Consider the following 16,527-nt stretch of genomic DNA (forward strand, 5'->3'; position numbering starts at 1 on the left):
GCATTTCTTTCTGGCTGGTAGTCACACACCAGATGACTATAGAGGAATCTTTTTGCCCATCCAGACATTGTTGAATTCTATTTCAGTCTGTCTATAATTAAATTATTTCTTGAAATATCTAATCTCATCCTGCAGTTAAAAAAGAAATCCTAGAGGCTATACGGGAGATAAATGATGATGATGGGGGGAGGGGGGAGCTTGAAAAAAAAAGAAAAGAAAATCCCAGAAGAAGGCAAGAACCACAATTTTATACTCATCACTATGCTGAAAATTTTTTTGAAGCAAATTTAATGAGAACCATGGGTACCAGGTTATGAAATCATTGTGAAAGGTAATGAACACATTGACAAGGCAGTGCTGCCATTAATATTCAATACCTACTGTAAAGTTCAAATTAGTTTAGTTTCTTAGCTACCAGGCTCATGGTGCCATAGGTTGTAAGTATGCTGCTACCAGGTCTTGTCTACTATGACTGCCCAAGCTGTAAGAGGCCACCATGATCTCACTTAGTTTTAGCAATTATTGCTGGTGAGCACTGAAAGCTAGCTTCTGATTTAGGGCTGTGTAACTAATTTGGACTCCAGGACTTCAGCAGAAATGTCCTGCAGGGAAGGGACAAGTCCACGGAAGCACAGGCGCGCGCAGCCGGGTGCTTCCTTAACCAAGATGGCCGCCCTTGCGGATCGCGCGGTAGGAGTCCGCAGGGGCGGCCATCTTGGTAAAGGCCGGAGTGGCTGCCAGCCCGGTGCTGACGCCAGCAGGACCAGATTTGAAGGTCACAATAAGTGAGTGATCGGCAGTGTGGAGTGAACTTAGCTGGGGCCCGAGGTGCGGGGTGAGTCGGGGGCCCAGCAATGGCCGGCTCCTAGAATGGTGAGGCGGCGAGCGCTGAGGAGCTGCCTGCAGCTACTGGCGCCCTCGGAGGAGCCGGGGCCAGGGAGCAGGGGGCGGAGGGACCCAGGCACCTGCTGCTACAGCCACTCCCGCTGCTGCGTGGGGGCGCTGTCGCTGGGAGCCAAGGAGCAGCAAAGGAAGCGGAGCCGGCGCGCGCGCCCGGCAGTCTCCAACGCTAGGTGAGCCCGTGGGTCCCGCTCCCAGCCTCCGGATCCAGGCGCAGACTCTGGGGTCTCGCGCCAGGTGGCTTCCTCTCTCCAGCTGCTCCCTTTCAGCTCTGCTGCTTTCTCTTTGGTTGCCCCGTGGGATTTCGGCCTGAGGTCGTTTGGACTCAGCTGAGTAGAGCGTGCTTTGGGTGGGATTCCGGTCCTGAGTCCTGCCTCCTGGTGGAGATGTTGCACTTATGAGAGGCAGGGCTCCTTTTGAATTTCTGCACCTCGGGAGTTGTGAAGCCCGCGTCTGAAACTGCCTGGGTGAGGAGCCACATTATTATTATTATTATTATTATTATTATTATTATTATTATTATTATTATTATTATTATTTCCCTTGGGAGAGAAACCGTCTGGGATTTTAGATCCCATCTTCTTTGCAAATCATAGGTTGCATCTTCACTGGCCTGAATCCTCGTGGGCGTATGGTCTTTTGGTTGTATGTAAATGAATGGGTTTCTGAGAACAACTTATTTTTGCGTCATCTATAGTATTTATCTTCTAAAAATCCATTTTAACAGGTTTCTCCCCTTTTAGCTTGAAAGTTAACCAAGGAATGGGAATGAAGAGCAAAAGGTGGGGCGGGTGACAGAAGACGGTGCTTTCTTGAGTTTTCTGTACTGTGGTCGGTTGGTTGTTAAATTGAGTATTGTGGCAGGCTTTTCAGACCTTGTACTCAAATAGCTGTCCCTTCCCCACCCCTCTTGAATAGAATTCTCTAGGGTTCTGGTAGTTGAGATAAATACAGTTCCATGGACTCTAGAGCCTGATGCATCATGCCTCAGTTGAACCTGGAAAATATGTATTAAGAAAATGAGAAAAGTTATGTGTTAGAACATCATTTAGTTCTTGTATTTGCCTTAGCTGCAGGTTGTTCTGTATATGTTATATATAATATGACTCACCTGGTTTTATTCTGGCTTAACATGTAGTGTTTGATAATTTTGATTAATTTATTGAGAAAGTTGTTCTTGATAGACAACTGTTTGAAAAGTAAGAATATTTCCATTTTTATTTAAAAGGGATATCTAGCAGTGCCATTTCTGTTTTCACTTACATCGTTTTGATTTCGCCTCAGACATCAACGTCTTTTAGAAAGAAATTATGTAATCTTCTAAAAGAAAAGGTTACTTGAATCCCACAGTAGTCTGATTTTGTTGCAACAAAAAATACTAGGTCTATTAGAGAAAAGTTAGGGTGAGTGTACTTGTTTGTAGTAAGAATTTAAAAGAGAGACTTACCTCAATTAAAACTGTTTTAAACAAATTAGAATATAGTTACAATTTTCAAAGATTTTATTTCATTACATGTACAGGCTTTCCTGCTGCAAGAATTGTGGTTAAGTCTCCAAGAGATGAAAATAATTTAGTGTATTTCTCATACCCTTATTTCACTGACCATTCCAAATGATATTGTATAGACTTTGTATTGCAAAATTTAACTTTACAATTAGTCTACTTATAAATGTGTGAAGGACATTTTAATATAAGCATTTCATCAAAGGGTTTTGGTTGTACTTTAGTTGATATAGTCATCATTATGTTTGAAAAGGATATTTTTGTTACTTTGGGTATTTGTCAGTTTGGGAAACGGGGGATTTTTAAGAACATTTTGTCAATGTTTGGAAAAGTGCTGTTTGCATTTAATTTTGTTGTTTCATCCTGCATTTTCTTTGTAGCAGTAAATAACTATGGATAATAGTGATTTTTTTGTTTTATTTCATTTCACTCTTTTTATATGTATTATAATATGGCTGTAGCTGGAGGGACTGTATTGATCTGTGAATTTTAGATTGAAATGTATGCAAGTAAAAAGTGTTTTCATTGAAGTATTGGAGAAATGAACTTGCACTTGCAAATGGTTAATGGTTAACAAATGACTTTATCTTGAAGGCCTGTGCGGGCGTGTATGAAATTGGCATTAAAGGATCACCTACAGCCCTGGCCCTGTAGCTCACTTGGCTGGAGCATCGTTCTGTGCACAAAAAGATTGCGGGTTCGATCCCTGGGGTGTATATGGGAGGCAACTGAGTGATGTTTCTCTCTCTGGTTCCCTTTCTGTCTCTCTAAAGTCAATTAATATATATCCTTGGGTGAGGATTAAAAAAAAAAAGGGATCACCTATGTGATTTCCAGCATGAAGTTCATGTAATACACCATTCTAACTGCCGTGAAACTAAAGGATTGTACCTATCTATAATTTATAGTGCTTTACTTGACTTGTCTTTTTAATTTGATAACTATTTATTATGTATTTAAATATTGTTTTACAGACTTTTGTGCATCATATATGAGCTCATATATCCTTAGGAGGCAGTTTTTTTATGTCAGAGATATATTCTTTTGCCAAGTCAGCAGTTTAAATAATGTACTGCATTATAACTTTATAATTTACAAAGTTCTTTCAAGTATTTTTAAGTACGTTTATTTTTAGTTTGATTTTATAGACATACGATATGTGAGATTATTAACCCCATTCCACAGATGAGAAAAACAGGAAACTGAGAGCCTGTGAGGTTTCAGTGATTTGTCCAAGGTCCCTTAGCCCAGCAGCCCCAGCCTTCGGCAGAATATATGTGTTGGGGACTGCCCTGCCTGGTATCAGAAGCTGTAACCCCCCATGGCTAAGGCCGAGTGAGAGACCTTGGGTCCATAAGCCACTGAGGAGACAAAGCTTATCTCTCTGGCAGGGGCACCACCTCTGCCCCCTTTACTTCACCCTGCTTGGCCCAGAGTGGGTGACTGGTTCGCCAATGACATGTAAGATTCCTCAAGGGAGGGATGACGTAAAACAGGCATGGTCGTGAAGGGGCCCTCAGGGAAGGACTTGGGGGGCTATATAGAAAAAGGGGGTGATGGACCCTCACCCTTTGGCTTTAACATAGCCTGAGTCCTCATTCTGTCTGCAAGAAGTCTCCTATCTCTTGGCTGCCTCACTTCTCCTGCTTGACTTAAGCCTGAAACGATGCCAGAGGTGGATGCATGCAGCCCTGTGCTGGAAAGGCCAGGTTCCCTGGGGCAATTGGACCTAAGACAGAATGCATAAAATCTAGTCAAACCTGCTTTGCTAAGAATGTCCTCAGTTTTCTGATAAGGGTCCAAACAAAATGAATTAGTTTCCCCTAAGTTTTATGGTCCTTTAGCTATTTGACCCTGATTCAGAATAAGCCCGCAGAGTTCTTTGTGTGTTATTTATTGTTTGATCCTTATTGCCTGACAGTGATTGGTGAGCTTCACCTGTATTCCCGTGCAAATTGAACCCAATAAGAGCCCAGTGAGGAAACGCTCCTGGCCCTTCTTTGAGAGTTTGGCCACCTTTCCTCCCCAAGCAGATCATGTCTTGGTGGACTTATTCTCACCTTCAGTGGATGGTGGGCTCTGTGGTCAAAGCTCCCGCACAGTGTACGCTGCTGCCTCTTCTTGGAAAGGGTTACCAGTGTAGTGGAGGGATGGTAATTGGGATCAACAAGACTTAGTCTGCAACACAGTCACAGATTGTGCACAGTTGTAAATTTTGGTTATGGAGGCACAGGGCTGGCATATCAATAGATCAGCATAAATTCAAAAGCATGATTAAAAAACAACAGTGTTGACCTGTAAGGGGAAAATACAGATTTCCCCTTGAAGGCAGCAGATTTTTGTTTGAACAGTAAATGCCTATAGACTTCTGTGCTCTTTTATAATCTGTTTCAGTTATAAGAATCAAGTTATCAGAATAAACACTAAGCTTTGTCATTGTTATTAGCCCTCCTTAAACTACAGACTTGTTGGTTTTGCTTACAAGAACCAATGCAAAGACAACTGGACAAGAGTAATAATTTATTCTAAATTCAAATTTATAATTTGTTTTCTGAATTTTGAAGGTCCTTCAAACCACAAAGATGTTTGCCATCCTTTCAAGTTACTGTGATCATTTCTTTGCCTTTCAGAGTTCATGAAAACAAATACTATATATATTCAGAATATTGTGCAATTTTATGGTTGAAGGAACTAATGACAGCCTAAAGAATTTGTGGTCCCAAAGCCCTTTCTTTAACTTGAGGCCAGTTTATCTGTTTATGATCTAAATTAAGTAAAATACCCCACAGGAGGTGAAATGTGTTATTTATCTTTCCATGCTACCATATACTGCTTTGGTCTAAGTGTTTCTAAGAATACTGAGAATGAAAGCATGGCTAATAAGCAGCCCAGCCTCCATCACCAGCCAGAGCTGGACCCTTGGGATGGCGTAAATCTGACCTTACTTACCTGCATCTGTAAAAGAGTCAGACAGAGTCATGGAATGTTCAAGTTGGAAAGGACCTTTGAGAGTGTGTGCCTAGTCCAAGCTCTAAACTTAGAGATTTCCAGTTTCTACTCTTACAAGAGTTTTTAACCTGTTGTGATACTACAAAACTGAAACATCAGAATTAGAGTTTTCCACCATGTCACAGAGATGAGATACTTTAAAATCTTGGATGAAATTTGATTCCTTTCTCATTCTTTCCTTATATAGTTTCTCAATTTTATATGTAGACGAAACGTCCAGTATGTGTAAAGTGTGTGTGCTGTTCAGAGCCCATTTTTTAAAAACTGGCTGCACATCTGAATATCGTTTCAGTGACAGATCTGACAAACTGTTGATGTTCTCAGCAACGTTCTCTTGGTGAAGTATAATCATACAGAGCTTTGTAATTTCTTTTTGCTAGCTGCTCACATATTTTAAAATCCTATTTTATAATATGCTTACCTCCAATTTAGTACTATATGCTGTCTACATTTTAATGCATTTTATTGAAGACATAACTATGCATGTATATGCTATACCCTGAGGCTGGAGAGTGGTAAATTCTCCAGGTTTTCCTGGGACTGAAGGGGCTCCCAGGGTGCAGGACTTTCAGTGCTAAAACTGGGAAAGCCCTGGGCACACTAGGTGTGTAGGTTCCCCCTACCAGAGGGTGTTTCTTCATGGGACTTGATTTAGTAATTCTTCCCATTTGGAAGGATAAAATGACAGGTGTACTTAGACATCTTCTCAAGGAAAGGAAAACATCTTCAAGGCCCCATGTATTTTTTCTATTTATCTGATCGAAATATAGAAGTAATTTTTATTTGTTGTTGTTTCCTTTCTATATAACTGAGAACAATTTACATTTAAATAGAATAGATACACCATTTAAAATCTTCTTGGAAAGTTATAAGTGCAGTTATATTTATAAGGAAACTAGTATTTATTGTTTACTAAGTGCTTTTTACTTTGAAAAGGAAAACAAAAGACCCTGTTGAAAGTGAAAAAGGGTAGTCTTGTCCTTGAGATCAAAGGTGTTGGCTATATGCAACTAGTTTTAGAACACAGATATCTGTTCAAAATGAATTTATTGAGTTTTGCTTGCAAATTCAACATGATTAGTGGAAAAAGCATGGGCTTTGGAGTTCGATCCAACTTTGGTTAGGTCTCCAAGTCCAACTGTTAATTACCTTCCCCCACCCCCCACCACCCATCCCCAGTACCAGTCATCTTTTATTAGGTATTAATTGCAATGGAAAGGATTCAGAGGTGCTGTGCAAAGATAATGGTCAGGCAAATGGAGTCCACACTGGGTTGGTCCTCTTCAGTGGTACTTGTGTCGCCACTCATGTTTGAGTTCCTTGTAAGAACGGCAGTAGTTAAAGAAGCACATCAGCCGCCAGCACCATAGAAGCCCCAGCAATACTCCCTTTCTTCACATTGACATACTGGTTTCAGTATGGGTGATAACCTCTTTGAAAAGCTCCAGCAGTGCCTTTAGGGGTGGAGTCCTGCATCAGCATCTAGCTTGGCAGCCCCCTAGTTTGACATCCACGGGTCTCTTCTCCTTCAGTGGTACGATCGACACCATCTTGGAGTCTGATGTTATTAGCTTTTAGACTTTATGCAAATTATTAACTCTATGAACCTCTGTTATATCACCTGCAATATGAGGATAACATCACCTGGGAATGTTGTGAGGGTTAAATGAGATAATGAATGTATATAAATGTCTAAAGTATAGTAATCATGTATACTTCTTAGGGTGTCCCTGTTTGGTTTAGGAAGACTGTATTTTGGGATTATTATATTTGGGAATATTATGTTATTATGAAGTATAACTTCGTAACCTTTCCAGATATGCTCCTTGTATCCGTTAGGATTAGTATTGGGATGTCCACACTTGGTGTGGTGACTCCTGAAGTCCTTCTGGTCCCCTGGGAAGTAGTCCTCACTCTCATGGCTCAAGATGACTGGGCAGTAGAATCAACTCACTGTCCCTTTAAGAAGACTCCCAGTAAGCTTGCCCTTTGGTTACTTTTGATTCTGCTCTAATTCGATTCCCAACAGAGCTTTTCAAAAACAGTTCTAGTCCAATAAAAATTATTTAGGAGTTTAAGTTCCTGTTTGTCATTCATTCATCCAATAAATATTTATTGAGTACTCATCATGTACAGGCTGCTGCAGATTATTACAGAAATGTGAATAATCACTGACTATGTTTCCTCTTTTTTTGGTTTGGTTTTCTGAGCACACAGAGTTGAATTTGTGACTCAGCTGGACTGTGTACAAGTGTGTGACCTATCAGACTTTGTCCTTAGCCACATTGTCTTCCTGGTCCCAGACCTGTGTAGCCTTTCTGGGGTTGTGCTGCCTCTGTCACTTGGAGTCTGGGACAGGGAGGAAGAGGTGTTATGATTGGCAACTGTTAGGCCAGCATAAATTTAGGGGTACCAGAAAGTTCTTTTGGTCCTTCCTAAATGCCTGTCCTGCTTTTGTACCAATGACTGAGTCAAAGAGGTAGTTCTCAACCTTGCCTAGTCACCAGAATCACCCATAGAGCTTTTAAAAAGTACCTGGGTTGCTCCCACCTGACATTTTGATTCAGTATCCTCGGGTATAGTTTAGAAAGCTCCACAGGTACACAGTCCCTGATTTATATTGGCTCAACTTACGGTTTTTTTCACTTTACGATAGTGAAAAAGCAGTACACATTCAGTAGAAACTGTACTTTGAATTTTGAATTTTGATCCTTTCCCAGACTAGCAGCACGCTCTTTTGTGATGCCGGGAAGTGGCAGCAGCATAGCTCCCAGTCAGCCACCCAGTCATGAGGTTAAACCAACGAGACTACAGCGTACTGTGTTGTCCACATTTTTTGTGTTTGTTTTAGTTCAATGCTTCAAACATTCTTCAGGTCCAGTGTGTACATCAGCTGTGTACATTAATGGTGAGTACTCAACCAACCCTTCTGTTTTTCACTTTCAGTTCAGTATTCAATAATTTATATAAGATATTCATAAGATATTCAACACTTTATTATGAAACAGGCTTTGCGTTAGATTATTTTGCCCAACTGTAGGCTATAGATACAGTAAAAATAAAAAAGGAAAAAGAATTTCTCCTTATGATTAGAACTCTTCAGATTTATTCTTTTTACAAATTTCCTGTGTATCATGCAGCAGTCATCATGTTGCACATTATATCCCTATTACTTATTTATCTTATAATTGAAATTGTGTACCTTTTATTAACTTCCCCCAATTTCCCTCCCCCACCCTTTGCCTCTGGTAACCACAAGTCTGATCTCTTTTTCTGTGAGTTTAGGTTTTTAAAAAAGGTTCCACATGTAAGTGAGATCATCCAGTATTTGGCTTTCTGTCTGACTTATTTCACTTAGCATAATGCCTCAGGTCCATTCATGTTGTCGCAGATGGTAGGATTTCTCCATTTCTTATGGCCGAACAAATATTCCATTATGTGTATGTGCCATCACTTCTTTATCCATTCATCCACTGATGGACACTTGGATTGTGTCCATGCCTTGACTATTGTAAATAATGCTGACCTGAACACAGGGCTGCCAATATCTTTTTAACTTAGTGTTTTCGTTTTCTTTGGATATATTCCCAAAAGTAAAATTGCAGGAACATATGATAGTTCTATTTTTAATTTTTTGAGGATCCTCCATACTGTTTTCCATAGTGACTGCACCAATTCACATTTCCATACAAGGCTTCCCTTTCCTCCACATCTACACCAGCATTAGTTATTTCTTGTCTTTTTGTTGATGGCCATTCTGACAGGTGTGAGGTGATATCTCATTGTGATTTTAATTTGCATTTCCCTAATGACTAGGGATGTTGAGCACCTTTCTATTAGCCTTTGGTATATCTTCTTTGGAGAAGTGTCTGATCAGGTACTTTGCCCATTTTTAATGGGTTATTTGTTTTTTGCTCTTGAGTTATATGAGTTCTTTATATATTTTGGATGTTTACCCCTTAATAGATATATGGTTTGCAAATATTTTTTTGTCATTCCATAGGTCATCTTGTCACTTTTTTGGTGATTTCTTTTGCTGCCAAAAAGCTTTTTAGTTTGAGGTAGTGCCATGTGTCTTATTTTTTTATTTTGTTGCTTGTGATTTAGGTGTCATGTGAAAAAAATGATCACCAAGACCCATGTCAAGGAACTTTACTCCTGTTTTCTTTTAGGAGTGTAATGGTTTCCAGTCTTACATAAGTCTTTACTACATTTTGAGTTAATTTTTATGAGTGGTATAAGAAATGGGTCCAGTTTCATTCCTTTAAAAGTAAAGATCCAATGATCCCAGCACCATTTATTGAAAAGGTTCTCTTTTTCTTGTTGAGTATACTTGGCTCCCTTGTCAAATATTAGTTGACTTCCTGGTGTTCTTAAAATATATCGAATTGAACTCAGGGATCTGAAAGTTCCTTCAAACTGCAAGATTCTGTTAGTTGACATTTGAGAATGTCTCAAGGCCTTCACTCTAAACCGGCTGTTACACTCTCAGGAGATGAGCTCAGAAGGGTCAGATCCCAGTAGTGCCTTGAGTTTTGCTTCCTTGTAAAACCACCCATTGTTAGCTTGTTTTTTTATTATTTACCTTTTTTCTCACAAAGCACTGGCAAGGCTGACATCCAGAACAGAACAATGATCCTTTTGCCACATTCATTTAAAAGTGAATCACAGTCAAGTAACCTCTCTGACATTCTTGCTTTTCTATTATTAGGTAATAAGAAAGTCCTATTAGGTGATAATAAAAGCTTACTCTTTGGTGGAGTAAACTGACTTTTTGGTGCAGCCAAAGATTGTTAGAATTTTGAAGGTGAAAGGGAACTCTAGAGGAACAGTCCAGTCCTCTCATTTTACAGGTGAAGAAAGTCTCAGTGACAATAAATGATTTTTTAAAGGTTGCAGAGTACATAATGTTGGAACTAGAATTGAAGTCAGCAGTAAAAGAGTATACTTCTTCCCTAATTGCCTTTCCTGTCTTTTCAGGAGCTATGAAAATGCATGTTTCTTGATTCCTTTTCTTCATGGTTTATCATTTAAAAAGAAGAAGCTCCCTGCCCTACCACCATAATTGATTCAGAGACTGGAGAGAGGGAGAAGCACATTTTGAAAGTATATTTTTAACTCTTGGCTTAAGGAATAGTATGAACATTTAAGATCATTTGACATATTTAGGATATATTTTTTTTGTTGAGCTTTTTTCTGTCTTTTTTTTTTTTTTTTTTTTTTTTAGAGCCCTGGCTGACAGCTTTTGGGAGAATCTGTGTGAGGAGGTGGAGAGATTGAGCAAGAAAAAGATACATTTTTAAGTTTCATAGTCATCAATTTAATTGTATTTCCTCCTCATTCTCCTCAGCCTTTTCAACTAAACAATTGTGTATTGATTAACCCAGAAATTAATCTGCACTTGTTGGGTATTATTTTTAAGATAGTAAGGAGGTGGTAACTATGTCATTTTGATAAATACATTATTTTATGTATGTTTTCTCAATTTGCCGTAACATGTCATTTGCTTATCCTAATGATCTAGTTGCAGCACTGTAGATGATATTTTTAAATGGGCTTTGGTCTTAAGCTGGGTATTTTCCTTATTGTTTCTAACTCTAATCAAATCTGTGCTTTTGTATTTACACATAGGAAAAACTCTTATTGTACAGGACTCACCTACAGTGTTTATGTATTTTGGTAACTTAAAATCTGTGAAAAGCTTGTGAAATGACTTAGTTAAATATACTGAATTCTGTCTAACAGCACATAATTTTCCAAGCCTTTGCATTCAAGAATGTTTGTTGTCCTTGACTGCTTTTTGAAAAGAAAACATATTCTCTAATTTGTATCCTGAAGAGTCTGGTTATGTTTTGAATCCATTCTTCTCAAAACTCTCTACTCTGAGTCTTATGGCGCTTTGGTAAGTTAGCATTTCTAGGTGAATTATTTGTGTCAAATGTTTGATGTGCTTTATTCAAGGGAAAACGGTCCATGCATTGTGGGAGTGCAGAGGCCTGCAAGCAGTGGGGCACCTGTCCCTTGGGTGTTTGGGCAAGGGCGAGCTTCATAGAGTCAGAAGAGGCAGCGTGGACATGGTTGGACAGGACATGATTGGCTAGGAGGTCGAGGCATTCCTTATAGGGCTGACAAATCGTGTTTTCTAGGTTAAGGTAAGCAAGATAAGCTGAGCTGGAGGATTGTGATCGGTGCGTGTTAGGTTTCCTTGACAAGTGTTTCCCGTAAGAAGAGGCTGACTTAGGTTTAGATTTGTGATGTGGGCCAGGCCACTGGGGCAGCCTCCATTTTGTGGTTCCCAATATACAGATTAACTTTATAATTTGTCAAGTAATTTGTCAGTAATCAGATGAGCACTTTCTAAGTCAAATTTAAAGTTTTTTTAAACAAAATAGTATACTGTGATTTTTTCCTTGTGCCCCCATGATACAGGGTGCAGCCAAGAAGGGGGGGGGCCCAAAAGGGATTTGGAATGGGGTCCAGAACTCAAGGTGTCCAGGAAATATTAAGGTGTCCTTACCACCCCCCCCCCAGGTGTCAGTTGGTGGAAGGGATAAATGGAGCAGGGCCATTGAGAGCTGTTTTGCATAGCAACGATTTCGCAGCTAACCTCTGGAATGGTCATTTAACATACCTATAACCTTTAACTGGTTTCATAGCTATGTTAATAGCTATGGCCATGCTTTGAGCCAGGGAGAAGGAAGTGACTTCTACCCAGGATGTAACTGGGGGCTGGTCCCCCCTGAGTTACTGTGCCCATGTGAGAGCTTAAAGTTGATAGGCTCCACACCATGGGGCCACACCTGCCCAGACTCACTATGGCAGCCCAGTAAAGCTGGGAGGATATGGGAGTGCTGGCAAGTGTAGCCGACTGTGGGAGGAGTTGGAAATGGGGCTGCAAAGGAGGACTGGTGCGGGAATTCAAATGCAGACACGACAGCCATTGGAAGGAGAGAGCCACATGGTTTTGGCAGAGTGCAGACCCTACCCTCCGCAGCTCTGGTGGAGAGGACTACCATGCAGTTTTGGTCAGAGTGCTGACCCCTGCAGGTCTGGTAGAAGAGGCCCATGCAACTTTGGGGTGCTCCCTTTGGTCGTGTGGCCTGGGAAGCAAGAGACAGTTTGCCTGGAAGAAGGGTGAAAGAACTCTTTGCCAGTAGACCATAAGAAGGTACCACATGGCTTTGGAGTAATTAGAGATCCTGCCTGCACGGCGACATAGCTGACGGTGCCAGTGGCCTGAAACACAGACGTGAGCTTCTTTTCCTGAGATACAGTACCCCGAATTAGGGCAGGGGGAAAGGAAGCGCTGTGGGCATCTGTAGTTATCCTAAAGGACTTTGATATATTAATGGGGACATTGGGTCACTACTTTAAGTCTGTATAGCTTTAAATAAACCTTTCCTTTCCTTTTCACTGGCATTGAGAGATGTCTTTCCTCTGGCAGTGGACAGATGAGCCCAGCAGGTATTAATATACCTGTTTTCTGTAACAATTTTTGGCATCCCTGGGTGGGCCAAATATTGCCCCCCCCCACCTTGGACCTGCTGTTCTGTAACACCCATACCCTCTTCCACCTCTACCCTCCCCCTGCAGTCACAACACTGTTGTCCCTCTTTTTTTTCCTTTTTTGCTCAATCCCTTCCCCCTCCCCCCAGCTCCATTTATGAGTCTGTCTCTATTTTGTTAGTTCAGTTTGTTCATTATAATCCATATGTAACTGAGATCATATATGGATTCTCTGATCATCTATGTCATTCTCTGATGGGTTTATTTCACTTAGCATAATATCTCCAGGTCCATCCATGCTGTCACAATGGCTAACATTATCTACTTTTTTGTGGCCGAGTAGTATTCTGTCGTGCAAATATACCATAGCTGTTTTTTAATATATTTTATTGATTATGCCATTACAGTTGTTCTATTTCCACCTTCATTCCCCTCCACCCTGCACACCCCCTCCCCCACCATTACCCCCTTTAGTTTATGCCCATGTGTCTCAAGTTCTTTAGATTCTATATTTCCCATACTATTCTTGCCCTCCACCTATCTATTTTCTACCTACCGTCTATGCTACTTATTTTCTGTACCTTTTCCCCCCTTCTCCTCCTCCCACTCCCCTGTTGTTAACCCTCCATGACATCTTCATTTCTATGTTTCTGCTCCTGATCTAGCTGTTTTTTTAGTTTGCTTTTGTTTTAGATGTGGTTCTTAATAACTGTGAGTTTGCTGTCCTTTCACTGTTCATCTTTTTTATCTTCTTTTTCTTAGATAAGTCCCTTTAACATTTCATATAATAATGGCTTGGTGATGATGAACTCCTTGAATTTGATCTTATCTGAGAAGCACTTTATCTCCCCTTCCATTCTAAATGAAAGCTTTGCTGGATAGAGTAATCTTGGATGTAGGTCTTTGGATCTAATGACTTGGAATACCTCTTTCCAGCCCCTTCTTGCCTGTAAGGTCTCTTTTGAGAAATCCGCTGACAGTCTGATGGGAACTCCTTTGTAGGTGACTGTCCCCTTATCTCTTGCTGCTTCTAGGATTCTCTCCTTCATTTGAATCTTGGCTAATGTAATGATGATGTTCCTTGGTGTGTTTCTTCTTGGGTCCAACTTCTTTGGGACTCTCTGAGCTTCCTGGATTTCCTGGAAGTCTATTTCCTTTGCCAGATTGGGGAAATTCTCCTTTATTATTTGTTCAAATAAGTTTTCCACTGGTGGCTGTTCCTTTCCCCCTTCTGGTACCCCTATAATTTGGATGTTGGAGCATTTAAAGATGTCCTGGAGGTTCCTAAGTCTCCTCATTTTTTTGAATTCTTGTTTCTTCATATTTTTCTGTTTGGTCATTTTTTCCTTCCTTCTGGTTCACTCCCTCGATTTGAGTCCCAGTTTCCTTTTCATCACTATTGATTTCTTGTGCATTTCCCTTCATTTCAATTAGTTTAGCCTTCATATGTTCCTCTAATTTGTGACTAAAATCAACTAGTTCTGTGAGCATCCTGATCACTAGTGTTTTGAACTGTGCATCTGAAAGTTTTGCTATTTCTTCTTTGCTTAGAGTTATGGGCTCTGGGGCTTTGAGATCTTCTTGAGCCATTTTTGGTCTGTTGGTGCCTATTAGGTATGAGGAGCGGAGCCTTAGGGGTGGGGCGGTGCCACCAGGGTAGGGTCACTGGGTTGTGATGCTGTATGTGGGGGCGGGGTCAGAACAGGGAAATGGCGGCCCTCTCTGCTGCCTCTCGCAGCTGGGGCCTGCTCAGTCCTGTCTCACTGCCCACTCCCTCACTGGTCTATCTGCGCATGAATGCGGGACCACAGTCAACCTGCTGCCCTGCTCCCTCACTGGGTCCGCCCTTTTCAACCCCACACCTGGGATCCGCGCACCTGAGTCCTTCTGACAGAGTTTTCCTGTGCAACCCCGCTCCGCCAGCTGCTGGCTTCACCCCTCTTACCAGTCAGGCTGAAGAATTCATTGTTATCAGACTTCTGAAAAGCTCAGTTTTCTGTGTTCTGGCTGTGTTTTCTGTTGCTAATATTTTGTTGTCTCTAAACTTGGTTGTGTGGGCGTCTCCACCTATGCCTCCATCTTGGCGGAAGTCTCTTAGCTTAATCTTAATAGCCTTGGTAATTTTTTAAAAAAGTGTTTAGAGTGAGATGAAGGGAGGGAGAAATAAAGGAAAAGAAACATTGATATGTGAGAGAAATATCCATTAGTTGCTTCTGACACACCCCAAGTTGGGGACTGGCCCACAACCCAGCCATGTGCTCTGATTAGGAATCGACCCTTGACCTTTTGCTATGTGTGACAATGCCCAATCCCTTGAGCTACATCAGTCAGAGCTAGCCTTGCTTTTAAAGTCTTTTCATCACAAGTAAGTATTGCTGCCCCAGCTTAATATTCCTTTCCATTTGCATGAAATATCTTGTGTGTATCTTTTGTTCTGAGGTGGGTCTCTTGAAGGCAGCATATATATGGGTCTTGTTTTCTTATCCATTCAGCTACTCTCTGTCTTTTGATTGGAGCATTTAAGCCATTTACATATAAAGTGATTAGTGATAGGTGCATATTCATTGCCATTTTAAAACTATGTTCCTCTGTTTTTTTTTTAATTTTTTTCTCCTCCTCTTTCCTCCTCCCCATCTTCCCCCTTTAGCATTTCTTGTAATACTGGTTTGGTGATAATAAACTTTTTTTTTTTAAACATTTTATTTATTTACTTTTGGAGAGGGGGACGGAGGGAGAAAGAGAGGGAGAGAAATATTGATGTGAGAGAGAAACATCGGTTGGTTGCCTGTTGCACACTCCTCAGCCAAGATGGAACCTGCAACCCAGGCATCCACCCTGACCAGGAATTGAACAGGGGACCTTCAGTTGGTTATTCAGAATGATTTTTCTATAATTTAGTCGTAATTCTAGTTGTGGTCCTGGAAGGAGGTTAGTGTAGCATCCACCTATTCCAATGGCCTCTTGGCTCTTTATACTGTGATTTTTATAAAGGGTAAGGAAACTTAGACTTTTTATGAACCTTCTTTAACAATAACTTTATTTTTCACTTACAGCTAACATACAATATTACATTAGTTTCAGTTGTACAACATAGTGATTACATACATACTTTTCATGGTGGTCACCCCAATAAATCTTGTACCCATCTGACACTGTATAGAGTTATTAGACTAGTACTGACTGTATTCCCTGTGCTGTACTTCACATCTCCATGACTGTGTTTATAACGGGCAACTTGTACTTCTTAATCCCTTTTCCTTTTTCATGCACCCCTAACCCCCTCCCATCTGTTAACCATCAGTTTGTTCTCTTTATCTATGAGTTTGCTTCTGTTTTGTTTGATTATTCTGTTTTTGGATTCCACATATGAGTGAAATCATATAGTATTTGTCTTTTTCTGTGTAATCTCACTTAACACGGTACCCTCTGGGTCCATCCATGTTGTCACAAATGGCAAGATTTCATTCTTTTGTGTGGCTGAGTAGTACTGTATTGTATATATGGATCTTCTTTATCCCAGTGAATAGGCACTTAGGTTTCTGTCATATCTTGGCTGTCATAAATGATGCTACAGTGAACATAAGGGTGCGTATGTCTTTTTGAATTAG

At 40.6% G+C, this 16,527-nt stretch overlaps 1 protein-coding gene and 1 pseudogene across 5 annotated transcripts in view; one reads left to right on the forward strand and one right to left on the reverse strand.

Moving 5' to 3' along the window:
- The first annotated feature begins 738 nt into the window (after positions 1 to 738).
- Positions 739 to 16,527, forward strand: part of NAPEPLD (N-acyl phosphatidylethanolamine phospholipase D) — a 54,538-nt gene continuing 38,749 nt past the window's right edge. Inside the window, exon 1 of one of the 5 annotated variants that reach the window (XM_037167705.2) lies at positions 739 to 785. Coding sequence is in view for 1 of the 5 variants with exons in the window: in XM_037167702.2 (XP_037023597.2) it covers positions 871 to 1,073 (203 nt within the window). In the remaining 4 variants the exon portion in view is untranslated. The other 4 variants (XM_053668916.1, XM_037167702.2, XM_053668914.1 and 1 more) reach the window with 4 other exon arrangements.
- LOC119065614 (ATP synthase subunit f, mitochondrial-like) lies at positions 6,697 to 6,963 on the reverse strand (annotated as a pseudogene).

This window comes from Artibeus jamaicensis, unplaced genomic scaffold (genome assembly GCF_021234435.1).
Source record: "Artibeus jamaicensis isolate MK-2021 breed Jamaican fruit bat unplaced genomic scaffold, CSHL_Jam_final contig_518, whole genome shotgun sequence".
Classification (NCBI taxonomy): domain Eukaryota; kingdom Metazoa; phylum Chordata; class Mammalia; order Chiroptera; family Phyllostomidae; genus Artibeus; species Artibeus jamaicensis.